The 18,434-nt window shown below is 37.4% G+C and overlaps 2 protein-coding genes across 3 annotated transcripts in view; both read right to left on the reverse strand.

Moving 5' to 3' along the window:
- Window positions 1-18,434, reverse strand: part of LOC136819298 (two pore channel protein 2-like) — a 31,832-nt gene that overhangs the window by 7,388 nt on the left and 6,010 nt on the right. The window contains exons 1-7 of one of the 2 annotated variants that reach the window (XM_067075540.1): window positions 8,243-8,331; window positions 1,426-1,721; window positions 1,275-1,333; window positions 1,051-1,127; window positions 749-814; window positions 410-521; window positions 30-146 (exon numbers count right to left, since the gene is read on the reverse strand). In XM_067075540.1, coding sequence (XP_066931641.1) covers window positions 30-146; window positions 410-521; window positions 749-814; window positions 1,051-1,127; window positions 1,275-1,333; window positions 1,426-1,711 — 717 coding nt within the window. In that variant the 5' untranslated portion in view covers window positions 1,712-1,721; window positions 8,243-8,331. Of the gene's footprint in view, window positions 1-29; window positions 147-409; window positions 522-748; window positions 815-1,050; window positions 1,128-1,274; window positions 1,334-1,425; window positions 1,722-8,242; window positions 8,332-18,434 lie in introns of those variants that run through there. The other variant, XM_067075541.1, reaches the window with a different exon arrangement.
- On the reverse strand, window positions 8,764-11,256 carry LOC136819231 (uncharacterized). The gene has a single exon (XM_067075448.1). The coding sequence runs from the start codon at window positions 11,254-11,256 to the stop codon at window positions 8,764-8,766; it is 2,493 nt and encodes an 830-aa protein (XP_066931549.1).

An 18,434-nucleotide genomic window follows, 5' to 3' on the forward strand; every position in this document is an offset into this window, starting at 1 on the left:
AGTACTAGGACAGTTGTATGCTATTATACCTCTTCGCAAACATAACCAAGTGATACAAGCCAATCAATGTAAGAGATGAACAATACAACAGCACATGCAATCATCCAATTGCTCTTCTTAAATGTCTTCTTGCCAACCATTCTGAACTAAAGACAAGATTGAGGACTCTAAATAAATTCATACTACTCCTAGGTGTCCAATAAAAGCGTCAAATCTAAAACTTTCAATCCTTCCCGGACCTTATTAGTAACCTCTGTAACACTTTTAGTAAACATTTTCCCAACTCTCCCTTCTATCAGGCATTTGAGCGCAAACTCACTTCAAGATCTGCATTAGCCTAACCTTTAGGGAAAACTACGTTTAAAAATATAAAAATTTACTGAAATTAAAAGAAAAACAAAGCACATACCCTGAATATGAGGTCAGCCGTCAATACAATCAAACAAAGTAGTTCTATCGATTCTAAGACTCCACATGGAAATTCATATCTATCAAGACGTTTCCGCGGATCTGATGAAATTCTAAGCAGTAAATGAAAATAAAAGATTAGGCTTAACTTGCAATACCAAACAATAGCCAATAATCTAGGCATAATTGGTAAAATAAAGTTACTGTACTATATGACTAGATCTACGTAAAGATTTAGGAACAACATTTAGACAATATTCAATTACAGAAGCAATTATATGCCAGGTCTTTCCTGTATATACAACATCTTATAAAAAATAATACCAACAAATACACATACGTTAAAGATGAAGGAGTTTCAAGAAAAGCCAATGATAGCAATATTGTAATCACAAGTCTTTTTGCCCTAAACAATAAAAAATACATTGAATTTACATTTGGTGATTGTGTATCCAATTGAGTTTTTATTATTTAAAGGGACGAGTCTTAAAAAAGAAAAGAGAAAACTATATAAAGTTCAAATGAGCTGTTAAAAGTTATAAATGGAAGGGAGCAATTGGATGAGTTTTAATCCTAGTTTTTCAGAATTATTCAATCAGGAATTCTCTCCCATGAAATAATTGAAGGGTGTCAATGTTTTACCATCTTATCGGCTTGGAATGATACATACGATATCTTTCCAAAGAAACCACGTCCACTTTGTGGCATATTGATCGATGCTGAAAAGCAAGAAAGAGCCATTTTACTGAAGTTTTCATTTAAGGATAATGTAGTAGTTAAAATTTCAAATTCTTCCCTTTTTTCAACGGCCATTGATTCTATGGTGAAAATTTTTGTCATGACTAAATATAACCTCAAAATATTACCTCAATAGCATCTTCAATGAAAACAGCTGCCTGCAACAAAGCATGTGTTTCTCTTCCACCTAAGAGGGGAAATATTCATTAAACCCAACCAATCATCTAAGACTTTCATATTATGTAATTATGAGCTCTAGTTTTCAATATCATCACTGACCTGCAGTTAAATCTTCATCAGATTGATAGAGTTCATTATCCGTTCCTCTGTCATCCATTGAACTGTACCCTGCAGAAAAACGACTATCAATTGCTGACAAATTTGGACGATCATCCCGATCAGTCCCTGATTCCAAATCAGATGGAAGTGGTGTACTTGTGATGACTTTGACTGTAGGATTTTGGTTCGAGTTTGGTATGGGCGACAAATGCTGGCTCATTGTGTGATAATGTTCTTTCTGTGAATCACTAAGTAAAGGGGTGGAGACACCACCGGAATCACTCATTTAGTGAATTCTAGAAAAAAAAAGTTCCATAAGTTGGTCTGATGTCTACTACCTTCTTTTTATTTTTTCACCCTTTTTAAGAGAAAAACTCTATTGAATATCAACACAAGATTATCAAAGAATCTTCTTGTATCTCCAGGTCTAGTGGAAGAATAATAAAAAAAAAAAACATCTATGATGGTACTGGGTGGTCAGAAATAAGTTACCCTCTTAGGATTGAGATTTTAGATCCCTTTTTAAAGAATCAAACCTCCCTTGTTAGAAAAAGGAAAGATAAACTTAAATTTTGTTTGATATTTCATTTATCAAATTTCAATCATTAGAACAAAAGTTATCCCGAAATAAAAAAGGTCATTTCATAAAAAATCATTTTCTGAAATGGTTAAAAAGGTGAAAAATTTGACATATCAAATCTTTAAAGAATCATGATTTTTATTGTTAATGTCATTGAAATAATGACAAATACGAATTGCATTAAAAAATAAAAAGAATTATTTGGTTCATTTCAGGATAATTTTGATCTAATGGCCAATGAAAATTTGAATTTTTTTGAGGTTTAATTCTAAAAACATTTATAGCGCTCAAAAAATCTCAAGGAATGTGTTTCATTCAGATCCATTGGACTGATTGTCCTGTCCCTTTCTACTGAGATTTTTCTACTTGTGAAAAATTATTCATTTTTTAATGAATTAAATTTGGACATTCTGAAAGCATTTTTCCTGACTTGCTGCATTTCTACTAGATTTAACTTTTTCAATCAACACTTTCAAGAGATTATATATCATTTTGGCTGTCAACACAGGGTTAAGTTTTCGAAGTGCCGGGTATGTCAAAAGTAAAGTTTGATAATCAATTAAAACTTCAATCCAAATTATGAGAATTTATAAGGGAATCGATTTTGATAAAGGGAAGAAATTTTGGTGGGAAGAAAATTAGGCAGGTTTTAAGTTCCTGCCAAATTGAACTCCCACCAAATGTAATTCATTGTGCTATTTCAGCCCTTACCACATGTTTTTTTTTTATTTAATAATGTTTTAGCCAAAAATAACCTTCATTTGCCAACTTAAATCCCCTTTGAAAATTTTTTCACGAGGCAAATGTCCGGGGAACAAAACTAATTTTTCTATCCCTGTACAAAAAATCACGTTGCATGGACCGCTTTCAGTCCAGAGGAAGTCTGCAAAGGTAATATTTAAATCACTGGAGTCCGGGGCATCGACAGGGTCTATATCATAAAATCCAAAGACCGCAACGTCCAACCAACTCACTTTTTTAACTTAAAAACAACACAAATGCAAGTTATTTTTGGTCGTGGCCTTACTGATTTCCGAAACAGAATTCCAGAAAACATCATTGTATCATTGCACAATGACTACCTTATTAAGGGAACTAATACTATCAGTTTTTATGTGATAACGTGAAAATTAGAACCCGCAAATTACAAATTTGACCATATTTCTTCAAAAATTTGAAATTTCTTTAGGAAAAAAAAAAGAAATGTGTCCAAAGTAGAGCAAAACTGTGGAAATTAATTCCCTTGAAATGCACTTTTTTTTCGACTGCAAAAATTAGTTCCAGCTGAAATTAGTTCCCTTTAACGTTAAGGTAATATTCCTTTAGGCAAACGCGACGGTCTATCGCATAACTAACTACCGTGAAGTCGGATAACTTGCATCAGTGAAGGCCCTAAAATGAATGAGCTGTCTGGTCATTAAAATACAAACTTAAATCAAAACAAAAATGGTAGAGTAGAGCTGTGAGCGGAGCTGTGTAGTCCATTTGTTTTGAAATTTTGCTGCTTTGATTGGTCAGTCATAGACCTTTTTCAAAGAGGACGTCCTGTTGAATAATTATGTAGTCCAGCCATAAATACAATGATAGAGCCATGCATAATTACTGTATCATGCATATTGTAATAATTATGCATGGTTTTATCATTGTTTTTCTGCTGGACTACATAATTATTCAACAGGGTGACCTCTTTGAAAAAAGGTCTATTTGATGGCTATGCATGTTTGCCTCCTCTGGATGAACATTACCGTCAACTGCTCCAATTTGGGACGAGTGTGCGCAACATGGGACTTGTTGATATCTGGCCTATATTTTCATTTACTGTTAAATCTCTTTGACAACAAATTTGCTTTGATAACTCCACCAAGTTTATCAATCATACTTTCGGTCATAACATGTCACGATAACTTACTGATAGGGCGCCCTTTTTAACTTTAGTTTTCATTCAAAATGACCGGACTGTTGATGGAGAGAGAGTGCTCCATCGTTATGAACATTTTATTGGCCGTGTTGTTAATGTTTCTGTGTTTTGATTAGTATTCCCTGTAGAGTTTTTTAGTTTTCATGTGTCTCTTGAGTCCTCTTTTGTTTGGTGTCTCTTTTGTTTTAAGTGTCTTTTGTATCCCCAAGTTGCGTTTTATACGTTTTATATGTCATTTGTAATTCCTCTAGGGAAATTAGGATATGTTTATTAACTGTAAATTTTGTAGATAGAAATTAGTTCAACACTGAGAGACGTGAGTGAGTGTCTTGTGTGTGAGAGGTGCGTTTTACTAAAGTTTAATTTACTGTCGTTTTATTTCGGTTCTTTTTTGTTTTATTACATTTTAAGTTGCTTTAAGTTCAAGAATTGGTGTTTGCATTTTACATTTTCTGTTCTCCATTTTCTGTTTGGTTTCCTTAGGTTACACAGGTTCCTTTTTGTCCATTAAGGCTGAGATATTTCGACCAGTCAAATTATTCAAAACATCGTCGTTCTCTCCACTCACAAGTAAATTAAACTAGTATCTGTATTTCTGTTTCCATCTGCATTTCTGTCTCCTATTCATATGTTTGAGTAGTGCGTGTGTGAAAGTGTTGAACTCCTCTTGCGTGTGCTAGAGTGTTTTGAATTTTTTTTAAATTTTCTGATTTTGATTTTTTGTTTTTCTCATATGTTTGAGACTTTCTTTTGACTTTAGATTCTTTTGAATTTTGTTTCCAGATTTTTCGCTTGCCGTTTTTGAGATATTTTGCATTTTTTGTCGAGATTTTTTTTTTATTTCTTTGAACTTCCTGTCACTTTTTTGAGCTGAGTTTTGAGTCCGTATACTAACGTGGTATCGTTGTCCGCACACTAGACGTAGTGTCGTTTGTTCCGTGCAATAGACGTGTTGCCGTGGGGTTTCCATTGGTTGGAAACTATTGTGAAGTCTTGTTTTTAGCACAAGCATTTTGTGGCCAAATTATTCTTCAGAGAGCGAGAATTGCTTTGTTCCTGTGTGAACACGCGTTGTAACTCAGTAAAGTGACTTTGGTTTGTTCGAGATTTTTGTTTCGTTTTTTTTTTTTTTTTTTTTGACTTTTTAATTTTTATTCATTTTGCATTTTGGTATCGGTTTGATCTTCGCTAGAAAAGAAATTTGAAGTTTGATCATTTTTTGCATTTTTTGGTCTGTCACCATAGGGAGAGTGTTTTGAAATTGTTTTGTCTCTTCAGAGATTTGTTTTATTGGTTTTTATTATAGCCATTTCTCCTTTTTCTCATCCTGAGAAGAGTTTTATGTTAATCATCTTTTAGTTCGCACGGTTTTGAGTGTTGATTGCCATATATGTAGTTGTCATAACATAATTTTTATTAAGAATTTTGGATGTTAATCACTTAAGTGTGAAAATCCACCTAGATTTTATATTGAACATCATATATAATAACAATAATACAATTTTGGTTTCTGGATGTTAATCACTTAAGTGTTGAAAATCCAGCTAGGTTAGGTTTTCGCCTGAAATTTTGTCATCGTTTATAATAAGAACATTATACCATCCTTGTTCCACAAATTTTTATCTGTCATGTCTGCCCATGGAAAATTTCATGCTGAAATATTTGGCAAGATTAAATCACTTGAAAGGTTGTTATGTCATGTGTCATCTGAGTTGAAAGCTTTGAAAAATATTTATGTTAATTCTGCTTATAACCATAGTACCAATTTTCCATCTTGTTTTAAATCTCCGCAAAAATCAGTATTTGTTCCTAAGCCACCATCTGCATCTAAGCCAAAGCATGTTAGAAAATTTGTTTTTGTAAAGCCTAGTTCTGGAAAATCTGACATTGGTTCGAGACCTTCTGTTTTTGACTTGGAAAAATCTTCATTTTATAAGAACAAAACTTTGAGGCAAAAGTACAATTTTATCATGAGGGAAAGGTTATGTTTTGGTTGTCTTCAGAAAGGTCATGTGTCTGTTGATTGTAAGAGCTCGAAAGTTTGTGATATATGTAATTTGAGTCATCCTACATCACTTCACGAATTTAGTGTGAAAAGATCATTAATTGTTGAGAAGTCAATCTTTGTTGAACGTGATTCTGAAAAGGAGTCTGAAAGTTCGATCGATTTTGTTGAAAATGAATCTGTTTGTATTACGCCTGATTCTGATCGCCAGTCGCACGTTCAAAAAGATTGTATGAAATCTGAAACGCCATTTGTTAAAGTTTTGAAAGTAAGTGAAGTATCGTCCTATTCAAAGAAGAGAAGCTCGTCGTCCCAAACCTGGCAACAACGCATTGACGATCCATCCGATATTAATACAGATCCAGACCCTGATGTCCCACCCTGGCAAATTGATCCGCCCTGACGAAGTGACGTAACACCCAATGTTCGAAAGTTTGTGATCAAATCGAGAAAGATCAACCAAGTATGGTAAAAGATTCCCCACCGAAGAGCCAACGAAATTATAGATCAAGATTTGGAAAATCTTGAGGGGAGCCATATGTTGATGGAGAGAGAGTGCTCCATCGTTATGAACATTTTATTGGCCATGTTGTTAATGTTTCTGTGTTTTGATTAGTATTCCCTGTAGAGTCTTTTAGTTTTCATGTGTCTCTTGAGTCCTCTTTTGTTTAGTGTCTCTTTTGTTTTAAGTGTCTTTTGTATCCCCAAGTTGCGTTTTATACGTTTTATATGTCATTTGTAATTCCTCTAGGGAAATTAGGATATGTTTATTAACTGTAAATTTTGTAGATAGAAATTAGTTCAACACTGAGAGACGTGAGTGAGTGTCTTGTGTGTGAGAGGTGCGTTTTACTAAAGTTTAATTTACTGTCGTTTTATTTCGGTTCTTTTTTGTTTTATTACATTTTAAGTTGCTTTAAGTTCAAGAATTGGTGTTTGCATTTTACATTTTCTGTTCTCCATTTTCTGTTTGGTTTCCTTAGGTTACACAGGTTCCTTTTTGTCCATTAAGGCTGAGATATTTCGACCAGTCAAATTATTCAAAACATCGTTGTTCTCTCCACTCACACGGACGCCGAATGGAGAATTAGAGAACGCCCGCCGCCTAACCACCTACCGCCCAATGGGATTAACAAATAGCGAGTGTGTAACTTGCCGCGCGAGTGACGTCAAATGCTCACATTTGCGTGTGTTGTTCCACTACAGAAATTTTTCATATTTCGATTTAAAAGCCTACTCGGTGCGAAAGAGAAATTGTGTATTTTTCAATACGCGGTTCATTAAACCCAAATCAAATGACTTTGGAGGTTCGATGAAATGGTGGTGAAATGGCCATCCCATGTTGTGGAAGATAGTCCCAAGTTGGAGCAGTTGACGGTACCTGACTTCACAGTACTCCACCACTTCAGTTGATGCAAGTGTACCAAAAAGTATCCCTCAGGCTCAGCTGTCTCAGCCACACTGGAAACCTTTTGTCCAGTGTTCCTTCCGGTGTTAAATTTTTAGAACTTCTGGACACCGGACAAAGTTTGTTTGAAAAATAATACGCACCAGACACACTGGACTCAAGTCCGATGTTAAAAGGTATCCTCATCCAACACCAGACTTTTCATGTCTGGTGTTTGTAAAGTCTGGTGCATTGTGGGCGGGCAGGGTCCAAGTCGTCCGTAATACAAAGCAGATAATTTCCGGCCCAAATGGGTCAAGTAATTTAATATGCAGAACTTAGTCAATAGTTCGTCATGTTCTCCCAAACAACTATTTAGAGAAATCTATAGTCTAGCTTTAGCGGACTGACTACTGAGTGTTTTTTTTTATTTTCAGAGCACCATTCTAAGGTCAGACAGTCAGGCACATCCTGGCAAATGAACGGGGTGAGCATTTGCATGGGGTATTTTCGTCACCCAGTGTAAATGAGATAGGACGTCTCAGGCTAAAAGCGTGAAAATGAATAAAAATGAACTTCAAACTGAAAATGGGAAAAAAGGAAGAAAACTGGGAACTTTATTTTTTCGTTAAAAGTTTCTTCAATCTTGGAAGAAAAAATTGACCCCCATGGAAAAAAATTTCATCTATGCAGTTCTTCAAAATGAAGCAAAATATTTCAAGCCCAGTTCAATTGCGTGGGGTATTCAGTACTATTACATCACTTTTGTTTTCGACCCCTTGCATTTACCACCAATCGCAAGTGAAAAATACCCCGTTCATTTGCCAGGGCCAGGATGTGCCTGACTGTCAGATTTCAAAACCTACCTCACTCAATAAACCTGGACATTATACTAAAGGTCATAGTGTGGTTCTATTATTTACGTACCTTCTCAAGGTAACCTTAGCAATAAATTATAGATGGAAATGAGTCTTCAAACAATAAAAGCACCAGACGTGACATGATTTGTGACTACTGCCTTTTTGCTTTTTTTCAAAGATAAATCTGGTTTCTGTGAGTTTGTTTATGTTTCCCGTTTCGGAATATTATACCTGGTTGAACACGCAAGCTATAAATACAGCAATTCTTGATATAGAAAGTTGAGGGTGTGTTTGACCACGGATATTAGCGCCTCTCTTCAAAAAGCGCGCGTTTTAACGCACTTTCGTTTTCAGGAACAGAAAAAGCAGATTTTTAATACCAAAAGCAAGCCAGCACCACATTCGTAGCACCACATTCAACACCACTTTCAAAATGATATACAACATGAGTCAAATATATTAACAAGCATACTTTTGTATAAATTGTAAAAAAAGAGAACAATGAAACACCTGAAAAGACCAAAATGATGAAAAACTGAAAAGAAACCCTCGAAAAAGTAGCCTATGTAATCGTCTAACCCACAACACTCAAACATGTAAGGACGTCAAAATTTCCGTCAGTTTGGAGTCCTTCAGTGCCGCTTGTTCTGGGGTAAACGAACGACTCGATCGTTCACCTCTCAGGCAAGCAACCACTGATCGGATCAAAACGAAGGAAATTTTGCGTCGTATGCCATTCACAACCTCACTTTTCGAGCATTTTTGTTTTGCCGAGATTTTATCAGCTAACCTGCTCATAAAAATTGAGCATTCTCGGGCTACACCACCTGTAGCACCAAATACTAATGGGGTGAAAGTCCCTTTCTCAACTTGAAGAATCCGTTCGTTATATGCTCTCTTCTTTTGCTTTTCAAGGGAAGTGAATGTAGTGCCAATAGATTTTATGCGATAGCTCGGAGCTAAAAGGTTGCAAACCTTCACGTCAAAAAATGCTCTTTGATACCGCTGCCAAAATCCATTAGCACTAACATCCGCCCTAGCTTCATTCCCAGTAACAGATGAGCGTGGTAAATCGACCTGTTCACGAGACAAATCCATAAGCTGGGGCTCGATCGACACGTCGTGACAGACTTCATTCATCATGGTTGCCAGAGTATCGCGAACGTTGTTATGTCGATGGATAACGTAGCCGCCAAGATGGCAAGATAGCGCATGGTCGATTGTGAAGTTGGCTGAGCAGGCACATTTGATGGGCAGTCGCTTCATTTCCCAGCCATACCTCATGTGGAGTGCGTCAGCGAATTCACGTTTATTCAATACAAAATTCTCTTCTTTCAGTGGAAGAGTGGTCAGCCACGAGGAAGCACCTTGAGATGAAGCGATTTCCAAAGCTTTTTGGTTGATTGATGGGAGTTGTTGAACGATTTGATCGAGTGATCGTTTTTGTTCTCCAATTCGTTTAGCGGCTAGTGATTTCAACATCTTTTTCGATTGACTTGGATCAATTGATTCATTTGATTGTGTTATGATGCGCTCGACTAGCACTTTAGTTGCCAACCGACTTGTTTCGTTTTGAAATTTAGCCTCATCCTCGATGTTGATGATTCCAAGGCCTCCCATCTTGATCGGAAACGAGAGGATCTTCCTTTCAATATCGGAGCACTGTCTGCCATCACATATGGCTGGTATGAGGTGAAAACGGATGACATTTTCGATGGGTCGAAGCAATTCTGATATATCGTCTAGAGTTCGGAAGATATAGTTGAATTTTTGCCGGTAGCCAATAACGAAGGCGACATACGCAGCTTGGGGTTGAGTTATTGCAATGTCTGACAAAGTTTTGATTTCTTTAACCCAGGTTTCGACTTTATTTGAAACGAATTCCTTCTTGTAGCTTTTTTCCCCAACAGAAGCACCGAGATGTTTATGCCCCTTTGCTGTGATCTTTATAGACGTACCTTCGAATGTGTCGAGTGCCGTTTGATACATTTCGGGTTTTACTATCAACCATGACTTAGAAGGTTCTGGGTAGTAGCCGATAGTTGGACCGAGTTGCGTTAGGTCATCCCACCACTTGCGTAGTGCAACAAGTTTACCAGCACCAGTGATGTCGTCAGCGTACGCGACTTGTTTGGTATCTGGTACGTTTCGTAGGGTGTCGGTCAAGGGAAGCAAACATATGCCGTAGAGAGCCATAGCGATCGGATCTCCTTGTGTTGTACCTTCAGAAGACGACAGCTCTGCTCCTCCAATCGCAAACAGACGGACGTGGTTCGAATAGCAGTTGGTAGCAAACATCGCCAAGGTTGGACAAAGGATGTTAATGTTGTGCATCATAACTTCACGATTTATGCTGTTAAATGCATTTGAAGCGTCGACCAGTAGAACACCGTCTGTGTTCTCGTCGTTGTAGATGTCTGCCATCGCGTGCACTGCAGCCTCACATCCACCCAGCTGACCAGCGCACAGTTGGAGATTGCCAGCTGCTTCTTGTATTTCATTCCTCAGGAATGTTGTAACAGTCTTTCCAACGATGCGTCTAAGAACTTCCCCGATGCCGATCGGTCGAATGCCGGGGTTCTTATCCAAAGGTATCAGGGTGCACGATAAGAACGCCTCCATGTCCCTACCGGATTCTTTGTTGCATTGTTCAGTGCACATGATTCTCGTCATCCTTGCAATCGCCTTGCACAAATCACTAGAACGATCACCGAAGTTTTTTGACAAAAGGATACGTTGCCACATTTGTGCATCGATCTTGGAGGGGCCGGAAGAACCTTTTGTTTTAGCTGCCATACTTTTTATGAGTTCTTCATCGATGGCTTCAAAAAGCGTGGGGTCGATTTTGTTGAATGGTCCCTGAACAATCAGCTCGTCAATCTTTGGTTGACCTCTAGGATGCTTTTGCTGAAGAATTTGCAACGTGGTATCGTTGATTGGTACAATTCCGTGTGAATTCGTTGAGTTAGATAAGAGTTTGATTGCTGCGTTTACTTTGCCTTGAAACATCAAATCACTAAATCGTTTCGATATTGATGTAACTCGATCAGCAGCAGACTTTGAAAATTTTGATTGTAGCATTCGGCTTTCGCGGATCAACGAGTCAAAATCGCCTTCTCTCCAAAGATCCAGACGTCGCTGTAGATGTTTCGTATGTTCTCTCGATTTCGATGTCTTTGATGGTTTCTGTAAAAGGAGCGATGGTAACACGGACAGGGCTTTCAAGGCGACATTCGACAAAGGTGACAGATTGTTCCATAAATTCAACACCACTTTCGCAGCACCACATTCGCACTTTCGTTTTCGCTCCAGCACCACATTCGGGACTTTCGTTTTCGCTCCAGCACCACATTCGGCGATTCCAGCACCACATTCAACTTTCTGCCCAATTTTCATACTGAAGGAGAGTATTCCTATCCTGGAAATTATGATTCCTATCAAGCCTTATCTATTAGCTTCCATTTAAAGCCAAAATGAAGTCTATATCACCATTTCTTTTCATAGCCTCGCATTATAAAGACACCTCGGTAGAGTACTGAAAATCTTAATTTTGGTGTTTTGGACTAGAAATTGTACTGAAGGAGAGTATTCCTATCCTGGAAATTATGATTCCTATCAAGCCTTATCTATTAGCTTCCATTTAAAGCCAAAATGAAGTCTATATCACCATTTCTTTACATAGCCTCGCATTATAAAGACACCTCGGTAGAGTACCGAAAATCTTAATTTTGGTGTTTTGGACTAGAAATTGTACTGAAGGAGAGTATTCCTATCCTGGAAATTATGATTCCTATCAAGCCTTATCTATTAGCTTCCATTTAAAGCAAAAATGAAGTCTCTATCACCATTTCTCTTCATAGCCTCGCATTATAAAGACACCTCGGTAGAGTACCGAAAATCTTAATTTTGGTGTTTTGGACTAGAAATTGTACTAAAGGAGAGTATTCCTATCCTGGAAATTATGATTCCTATCAAGTCTTATCTATTAGCTTCCATTTAAAGCAAAAATGAAGTCTATATCACCATTTCTTTTCATAGCCTCGCATTATAAAGACACCTCGGTAGAGTACCGAAAATCTTAATTTTGGTGTTTTGGACTAGAAATTGTACTGAAGGAGAGTATTCCTATCCTGGAAATTATGATTCCTATCAAGTCTTATCTATTAGCTTCCATTTAAAGCAAAAATGAAGTCTATATCACCATTTCTTTTCATAGCCTCGCATTATAAAGACACCTCGGTAGAGTACCGAAAATCTTAATTTTGGTGTTTTGGACTAGAAATTGTACTGAAGGAGAGTATTCCTATCCTGGAAATTATGATTCCTATCAAGCTTTATACATTACCTTCCATTTAAAGCCAAAATAAAGTCTCTATCACCAGTCCCCTACTCAGCCTCACGTTTTAAAGACATCTCGGTAGAGTACCGAAAATGTTTTGCTTTCAAGATTATGAAATACATAGTCGAATGAATATTCATAATATTCATAAGAAATGGTTTGAGAATTTGCCGTATTTTTTGTCTAAACACTTCATTTTAATGTTACGTGGTAGTGTTAAAATTTCAAAGCCGCCTTACTTTATGGTTATTCGCATATTTTGGATTGTGAGTCGTCTGTGACAACGTTTGGGAGCGCTAGTTTTATGATATATTTTATGGTTTATGAATTAATTCAAAATTAATTTCACAGGTCACAAATCAAGCTAGCAAATCAAGTTAAAAAGTATGTTGACGTTTCTTTTAAAGAAATAATTAAAAAAGCAATTATAAGAGCAATAGCATGGTTTGTGTGTGGTGCACATAGGTGGGCTTCCAAGAGGCCAGTATTCCGTTATATGACATTTTTCATCTAGACGTCTTCCGGTATTGATCTTTACTCAGTAATCTACCGGTATATTTTCAAACAGACCGGTACAGTAATTCGGTATCGTTGTTCAAAAAAAGGCGAAAAGAGGGGCTTAGAAACAGCCACTGATAACTCATAAAGATGACATACATTATAATTGATGCCTTCATCAATGACTTCATAAAGAAAATGTTTTCACTTTGTTATTTCAAATTATTGAGACATATTGTACGAGTCTGCTAAATGACGTGCCCTACGTGCCCACGTGCCTTCATTTTTTTGACGTGCCTTCGTGCCCTACGTGCCTGGCGTGCATTCGTGCTTGCGTGCCTTACGTGCCCAACGTGCTAACGTGCCCTCCGAAATTTGACGTGCCCGACGTGCTATGTTTCTAATATTAATAGGAGATAAACATCTTTGAATCACACTAGTTTAACCCTCTCTCTCGAAGCGTTCCTTATGATAAAAGCCTGGTTATACATAGTGCGTGATGCAGGGCCCAGAGTCATTGCAGGTGGAGGACCCTGGTCTCCCCACGTTTATAAAAACAAAAGGAAATTTTTAATCCCTAACGGACTTTCAAGAACCTCTGTTATTTGCAAAATCATTCCAAATTATGGTCGTATTGAAGCAAATAAAAGAGGGTCAAAATTAGATAGTTTTCTCTTCGGCGTATAACATATGTTTTTTTGTCATTCCATTTTTGGGAGCAAAACAGGGGCATCGATTGGAGTCATCAAACAACATCGGTTATTTCTAGTCAGGTACTTAGCAAAATCTCACTAGTCATACTCTACAACCTCTGGCCATTTAGCTTGCACAAAAAAGTTTCCAGCGATTCGTTTCGATAGTGCCAGTATTGTCAGATTTAATTGACTTTTTGCCAGAACCTGTTTTTGAGAATTCTTTGACCGAGATTAAGGAATTTCAAGAAAAAATTACTGGCATTTCGTACCCCCATTTTCTTAACCCTCCCCCTCTACTGCTGCGAGAGCAAAGGTATTTTCTTTAGAGTAAACTACAAACTGAGTCGTCCATAATTTGTATCAGAATCAGGGCTTGTTTGTATATCTTTTTGAGCGTTTTAAGCATGTGAGTACTAAATTTGAACTTATTTTTTTCGCTTTACTTTTTTAAAAAGAGCTCTGGCCATGTCCATATAGTACAGATCATATATAGTACTATCTCACAGACCCGGTGGGAGGTGGGGACGATGGGACCAACAATACATTGAACAAAGCGGGATGCCGAGGTGCCTTTAAAACGTGACGCTGGAAAGGGAAATGATAGTAGAGACTTCATTTTTACTTTAAATAGAAGGTAGTATATAAGGCTTGATAGGAATCATAATTTCCAGTATAGGAATACTCTACTTCAGTATAATATTTAGTCCAAGGCACCAGAATTAAGATATTCGGCACTCTACCGAGGTGTCTTTAAAACGTGAGGCTGGGAAGGGAAATGGTGATAGAGACTTTATTTTGGCTTGAAATGGAAGGTAGTAAATAAAGCTTGATAGGAATCATAAAATCCAGGATAGGAATGCTCTCCTTCAGTATGATTTTTAGTCCAAAACACCAAAATTAAGATATTCGGCACTCTACCGAGGTGTCTTTAAAACGTGAGGCTGGGAAGGGAAATGATGATAGAGACTTCATTTTGGCTTTAAATGGGAGCTAATAGATAAGGCTTGATAGGAATCATAATTTCCAGGATAGGAATACTCTCCTTTAGTACAATTTCTAGTCCAGAACACCAAAATTAAGATTTTCGGTACTCTACCAAGGTGTCTTTATAATGCGAGGCTATGAAGAAAAATGGTGATAGAGACTTCATTTTGGCTTTAAATGGAAGCTAATAGATAAGGCTTGATAGGAATCATAATTTCCAGGATAGGAATACTCTCCTTCAGTACAATTTCTAGTCCAAAACACCAAAATTAAGATTTTCGGTACTCTACCGAGGTGTCTTTATAATGCGAGGCTATGAAGAGAAATGGTGATAGAGACTTCATTTTGGCTTTAAATGGAAGCTAATAGATAAGGCTTGATAGGAATCATAATTTACAGGATAGGAATACTCTCCTTCAGTATGAAAATTGGGCAGAAAGTTGAATGTGGTGCTGGAATTGTCGAATGTGGTGCTGGAGCGAAAACGAAAGTCCCGAATGTGGTGCTGGAGCGAAAACGAAAGTGCGAATGTGGTGCTGCGAAAGTGGTGTTGAATGTGGTGCTACGAATGTGGTGCTGGCTTGCTTTTGGTATTTTTAATCGTTTTGGCAAGCTCCACAATTCACCATTCACTTTTTGCTCTTTCTCTTTTATCATAACCAATGACGTACTTATAATACTCAACTAACGTAAGTAAAGTCTATCTTTATAGGTAATCAAATATATTTAAGGTAAAGCAAGCGTGCCACTTTAGTGTCTTCTTTCCGCTGCTGTTTTTTCTCTGGACATACCATCAGCAGATACCAACAGCAAAAATATTCTTTTATGCTTCATACAAATGCATAGACAGTTACATCAATATGCCAAAAACATTTTGTTCAACCACCTTCACTTCGAGATAGGCCACCATAGAATGAACTTCCTTTTATAGGATGAACCATATTCATGTGGCTTTCAGCCTTGCACTCCATCACAGAGCCTATTTGAGATATTTTATAACTAGCCCAGAGAAAAATTTTAAACCTTTATTGAATGCATGCCTTTTTAATACATGAAAACGCGCTGTGGTATAGTGGTCATTGACCTTGGTTACTGCACAGGCGACTGAGGTTCGATTCCCACTCGCAGCGGTTCACTTGGCAAGTGAATGAACCTTCGTCCGGGTCAACCCATGCCATGTGAGGGGGATTGGGTAGTCAGTCCAAGGTGCTGACGGGGCACTCATTGAAAGCGTCTATAGTTGCGAAAATAGGCCTCAAAGCCTCCTGCAACTCAACCAAATAAAAAAAAAAAAAAAAAAAAAAAAAAAAAAAGCCACATGAATACGGTTCATCCTATAAAAGGAAGTTCATTCTATGGTGGCCTATCTTGAAGTGAAGGTGGTTGAACAAAATGTTTTTGGCATATTGATGGAACTGATAGATAACAACCAAAAGCCTTGAGGATGTCCATCAAGTTGAAGTTACCTTGAGTTACCTTGAGCTTGTTTCGTAATATCTTTACGCATCCATCCTGTGAGGACCGATGTAAATTTTCATATTGATGATGCTGTTTGTTTCAGCTCGTCTCATCATAGTGTAGCCAGTCACGAGTGGCTCGTCGGGAACTGTAAAGAGATATTTATCCAGCTCAGTTTTGAATTTCAATTTCTTGCACCCAGTGAGATCCCTCAGACGTTTTGGCAGCGAGTTGAAAAGCCTTGGTCCTTGGACTTTAAAACTTGAGTATATGACTTTTTGCCAGGGCCCCCTTTTCACTAGTGGTATGTGACATTTTCTTCCTTGTCTGGGATTGGCATAGAACGTGATTGTCCCAGGATTTGGGACAAGCTTCTCAATAATACACCAAGTGTATATGATAATATATCTTTCACGCCTTCTCTGCAGTGAAAACAGTTTTAATGTTTGTAGTCTTTCCCAATAGTTTTGGTTGTGTAGGTTTTTAATCCTCCTTGTGAATGATTTTTGGAGATCTTCGATCTGCTGGATCAGATTAACTTCATTGGGTGACCATAGTTGAGAACAGTTGTCGATGTGTGGTATGACTAAAGACTTCCAAAGAGTGAGCATGACATCATGTTCTCTTGAGCTAAATGTTCTCAGAATCCAACCAATGAGTATCTGTACTTTTTCTACAATGGTTAGAATGTGTTGGTTGAATTTCGCATCGTCTGACATGGTAACACCAAGATCCCTTGTTGAAGATTTGGTTTGGATTATCTTTCCTTCACCTGTGAAATAACTGGTGGCTGGTCCGTTTCCATAATGGAGATGCTCGAACTTTTTTCCATTTAACATCATTTTGTTTATGGTCGACCATTGATAAACATTGTTAAGGTCGTTTTGTAGGTGAAACTGGTCAATGATGTTTTGGATTCCTTTCTTTACTCGTGTGTCATCAGCAAAACTTGCAAGTTCCGCTTTGGTTGTCCCTTCATCAATGTCTGATATCATGATGATGAAGAATAATGGCCCAAGAACCGATCCTTGAGGTACTCCTGATTGAATTTTTGCCTGGTATGACTTGTGACCGTCTACAAATACTACTTGGTTTCTGTCTTGAAGAAATGACTTAATCCATTTAAGTAGTTTGTCTGTTATTCCAATAGATTTCAGTTTTGATAGCAGTATCCTGTGGTCGACTTTATCAAATGCTTTTGAAAAATCGAGATATACAACATCTACATCCAATCCTTCTTCTAGTTTTGATAGGATACTGTCATAGTGGCTGAGTAATTGACTAAGGCATGATCGCCCTTCCCGGAAACCATGCTGTGTTGGGTTGAACAAGTCATTGTTGTTGATAAATTCGACTATCTTCTTTCGAACTATTTTTTCAAACACCTTGGTGATATGGGACGTAAGTGATACTGGCCTGTAGTTAGATGGCTCTCCTTGATCTCCACCCTTTGATATTGGTGTGATATGATTTCTTTTGTGAATTTCCTCTGTTACTCCATGGTTCAGACAGTTCCTCCAGAATATTGCGAGTGGCTTAGCAAGTTCTTCTTTGCAATTTTTCAGCAAAATCGCAGGAAATCCATCAGGACCGGGAGCAGAGTTTGGTGACAATGTTGAGATTGCTTCAATGAAATCTTTTTCGTCAAAGTCTATGTCTTTTAGCACGTTTGGACATATTGTTGGATGAGTGACGTCATTTTCCGATGGTACACTGAAAACCGATGTGTATTGGTCTTGGAGTATATTAGCAATACGGTCAGCATCATATATCAAAGAATTATTTTTGTCACGCAGTGGTCCAACTTTGGATTTTGATTTACTATGCTTTTTTGCATATGCATAAAAAAATTTAGGATTGTTTTTTATTGATTCTGTTGCCTTCCTTTCCTGGCTTTTCTTCTCTGATTCGTAGGATAGCTTTAGTTTAGTTTCAATGTCTATTAATTTTTGTTTGGATTTTGCATTTTTCATTGGGTTTGGAAATTTTCTAAAAATGTTTTTTCTTTTTCTGAATAAAATCTTTCGCTCGCGTGGTATCTTCTGAAATTTTTTAGTGTTTGGTTTTCGTTTTGGTACATATTCCTTAATTATGTCTATGATCCAGTCTGTGATTGTTGACAATTGGTCAGCTGTCGGTTGATCATGAAGGTCTGTCCACAATTTATCCTTCATTTTTTCCTTGATTGATACCCAGTTTATTGTTTTTGAATGAAAATTGTACTCATCAAATACATTACGCACAACAAAGGGATCCTCCTTTTGGAAACTTGAGTGTAAATCAAA

This window comes from Clytia hemisphaerica, unplaced genomic scaffold, assembly GCF_902728285.1.
Source record: "Clytia hemisphaerica strain Z4C2 unplaced genomic scaffold, Clytia hemisphaerica genome assembly, whole genome shotgun sequence".
NCBI classification, from domain to species: domain Eukaryota; kingdom Metazoa; phylum Cnidaria; class Hydrozoa; order Leptothecata; family Clytiidae; genus Clytia; species Clytia hemisphaerica.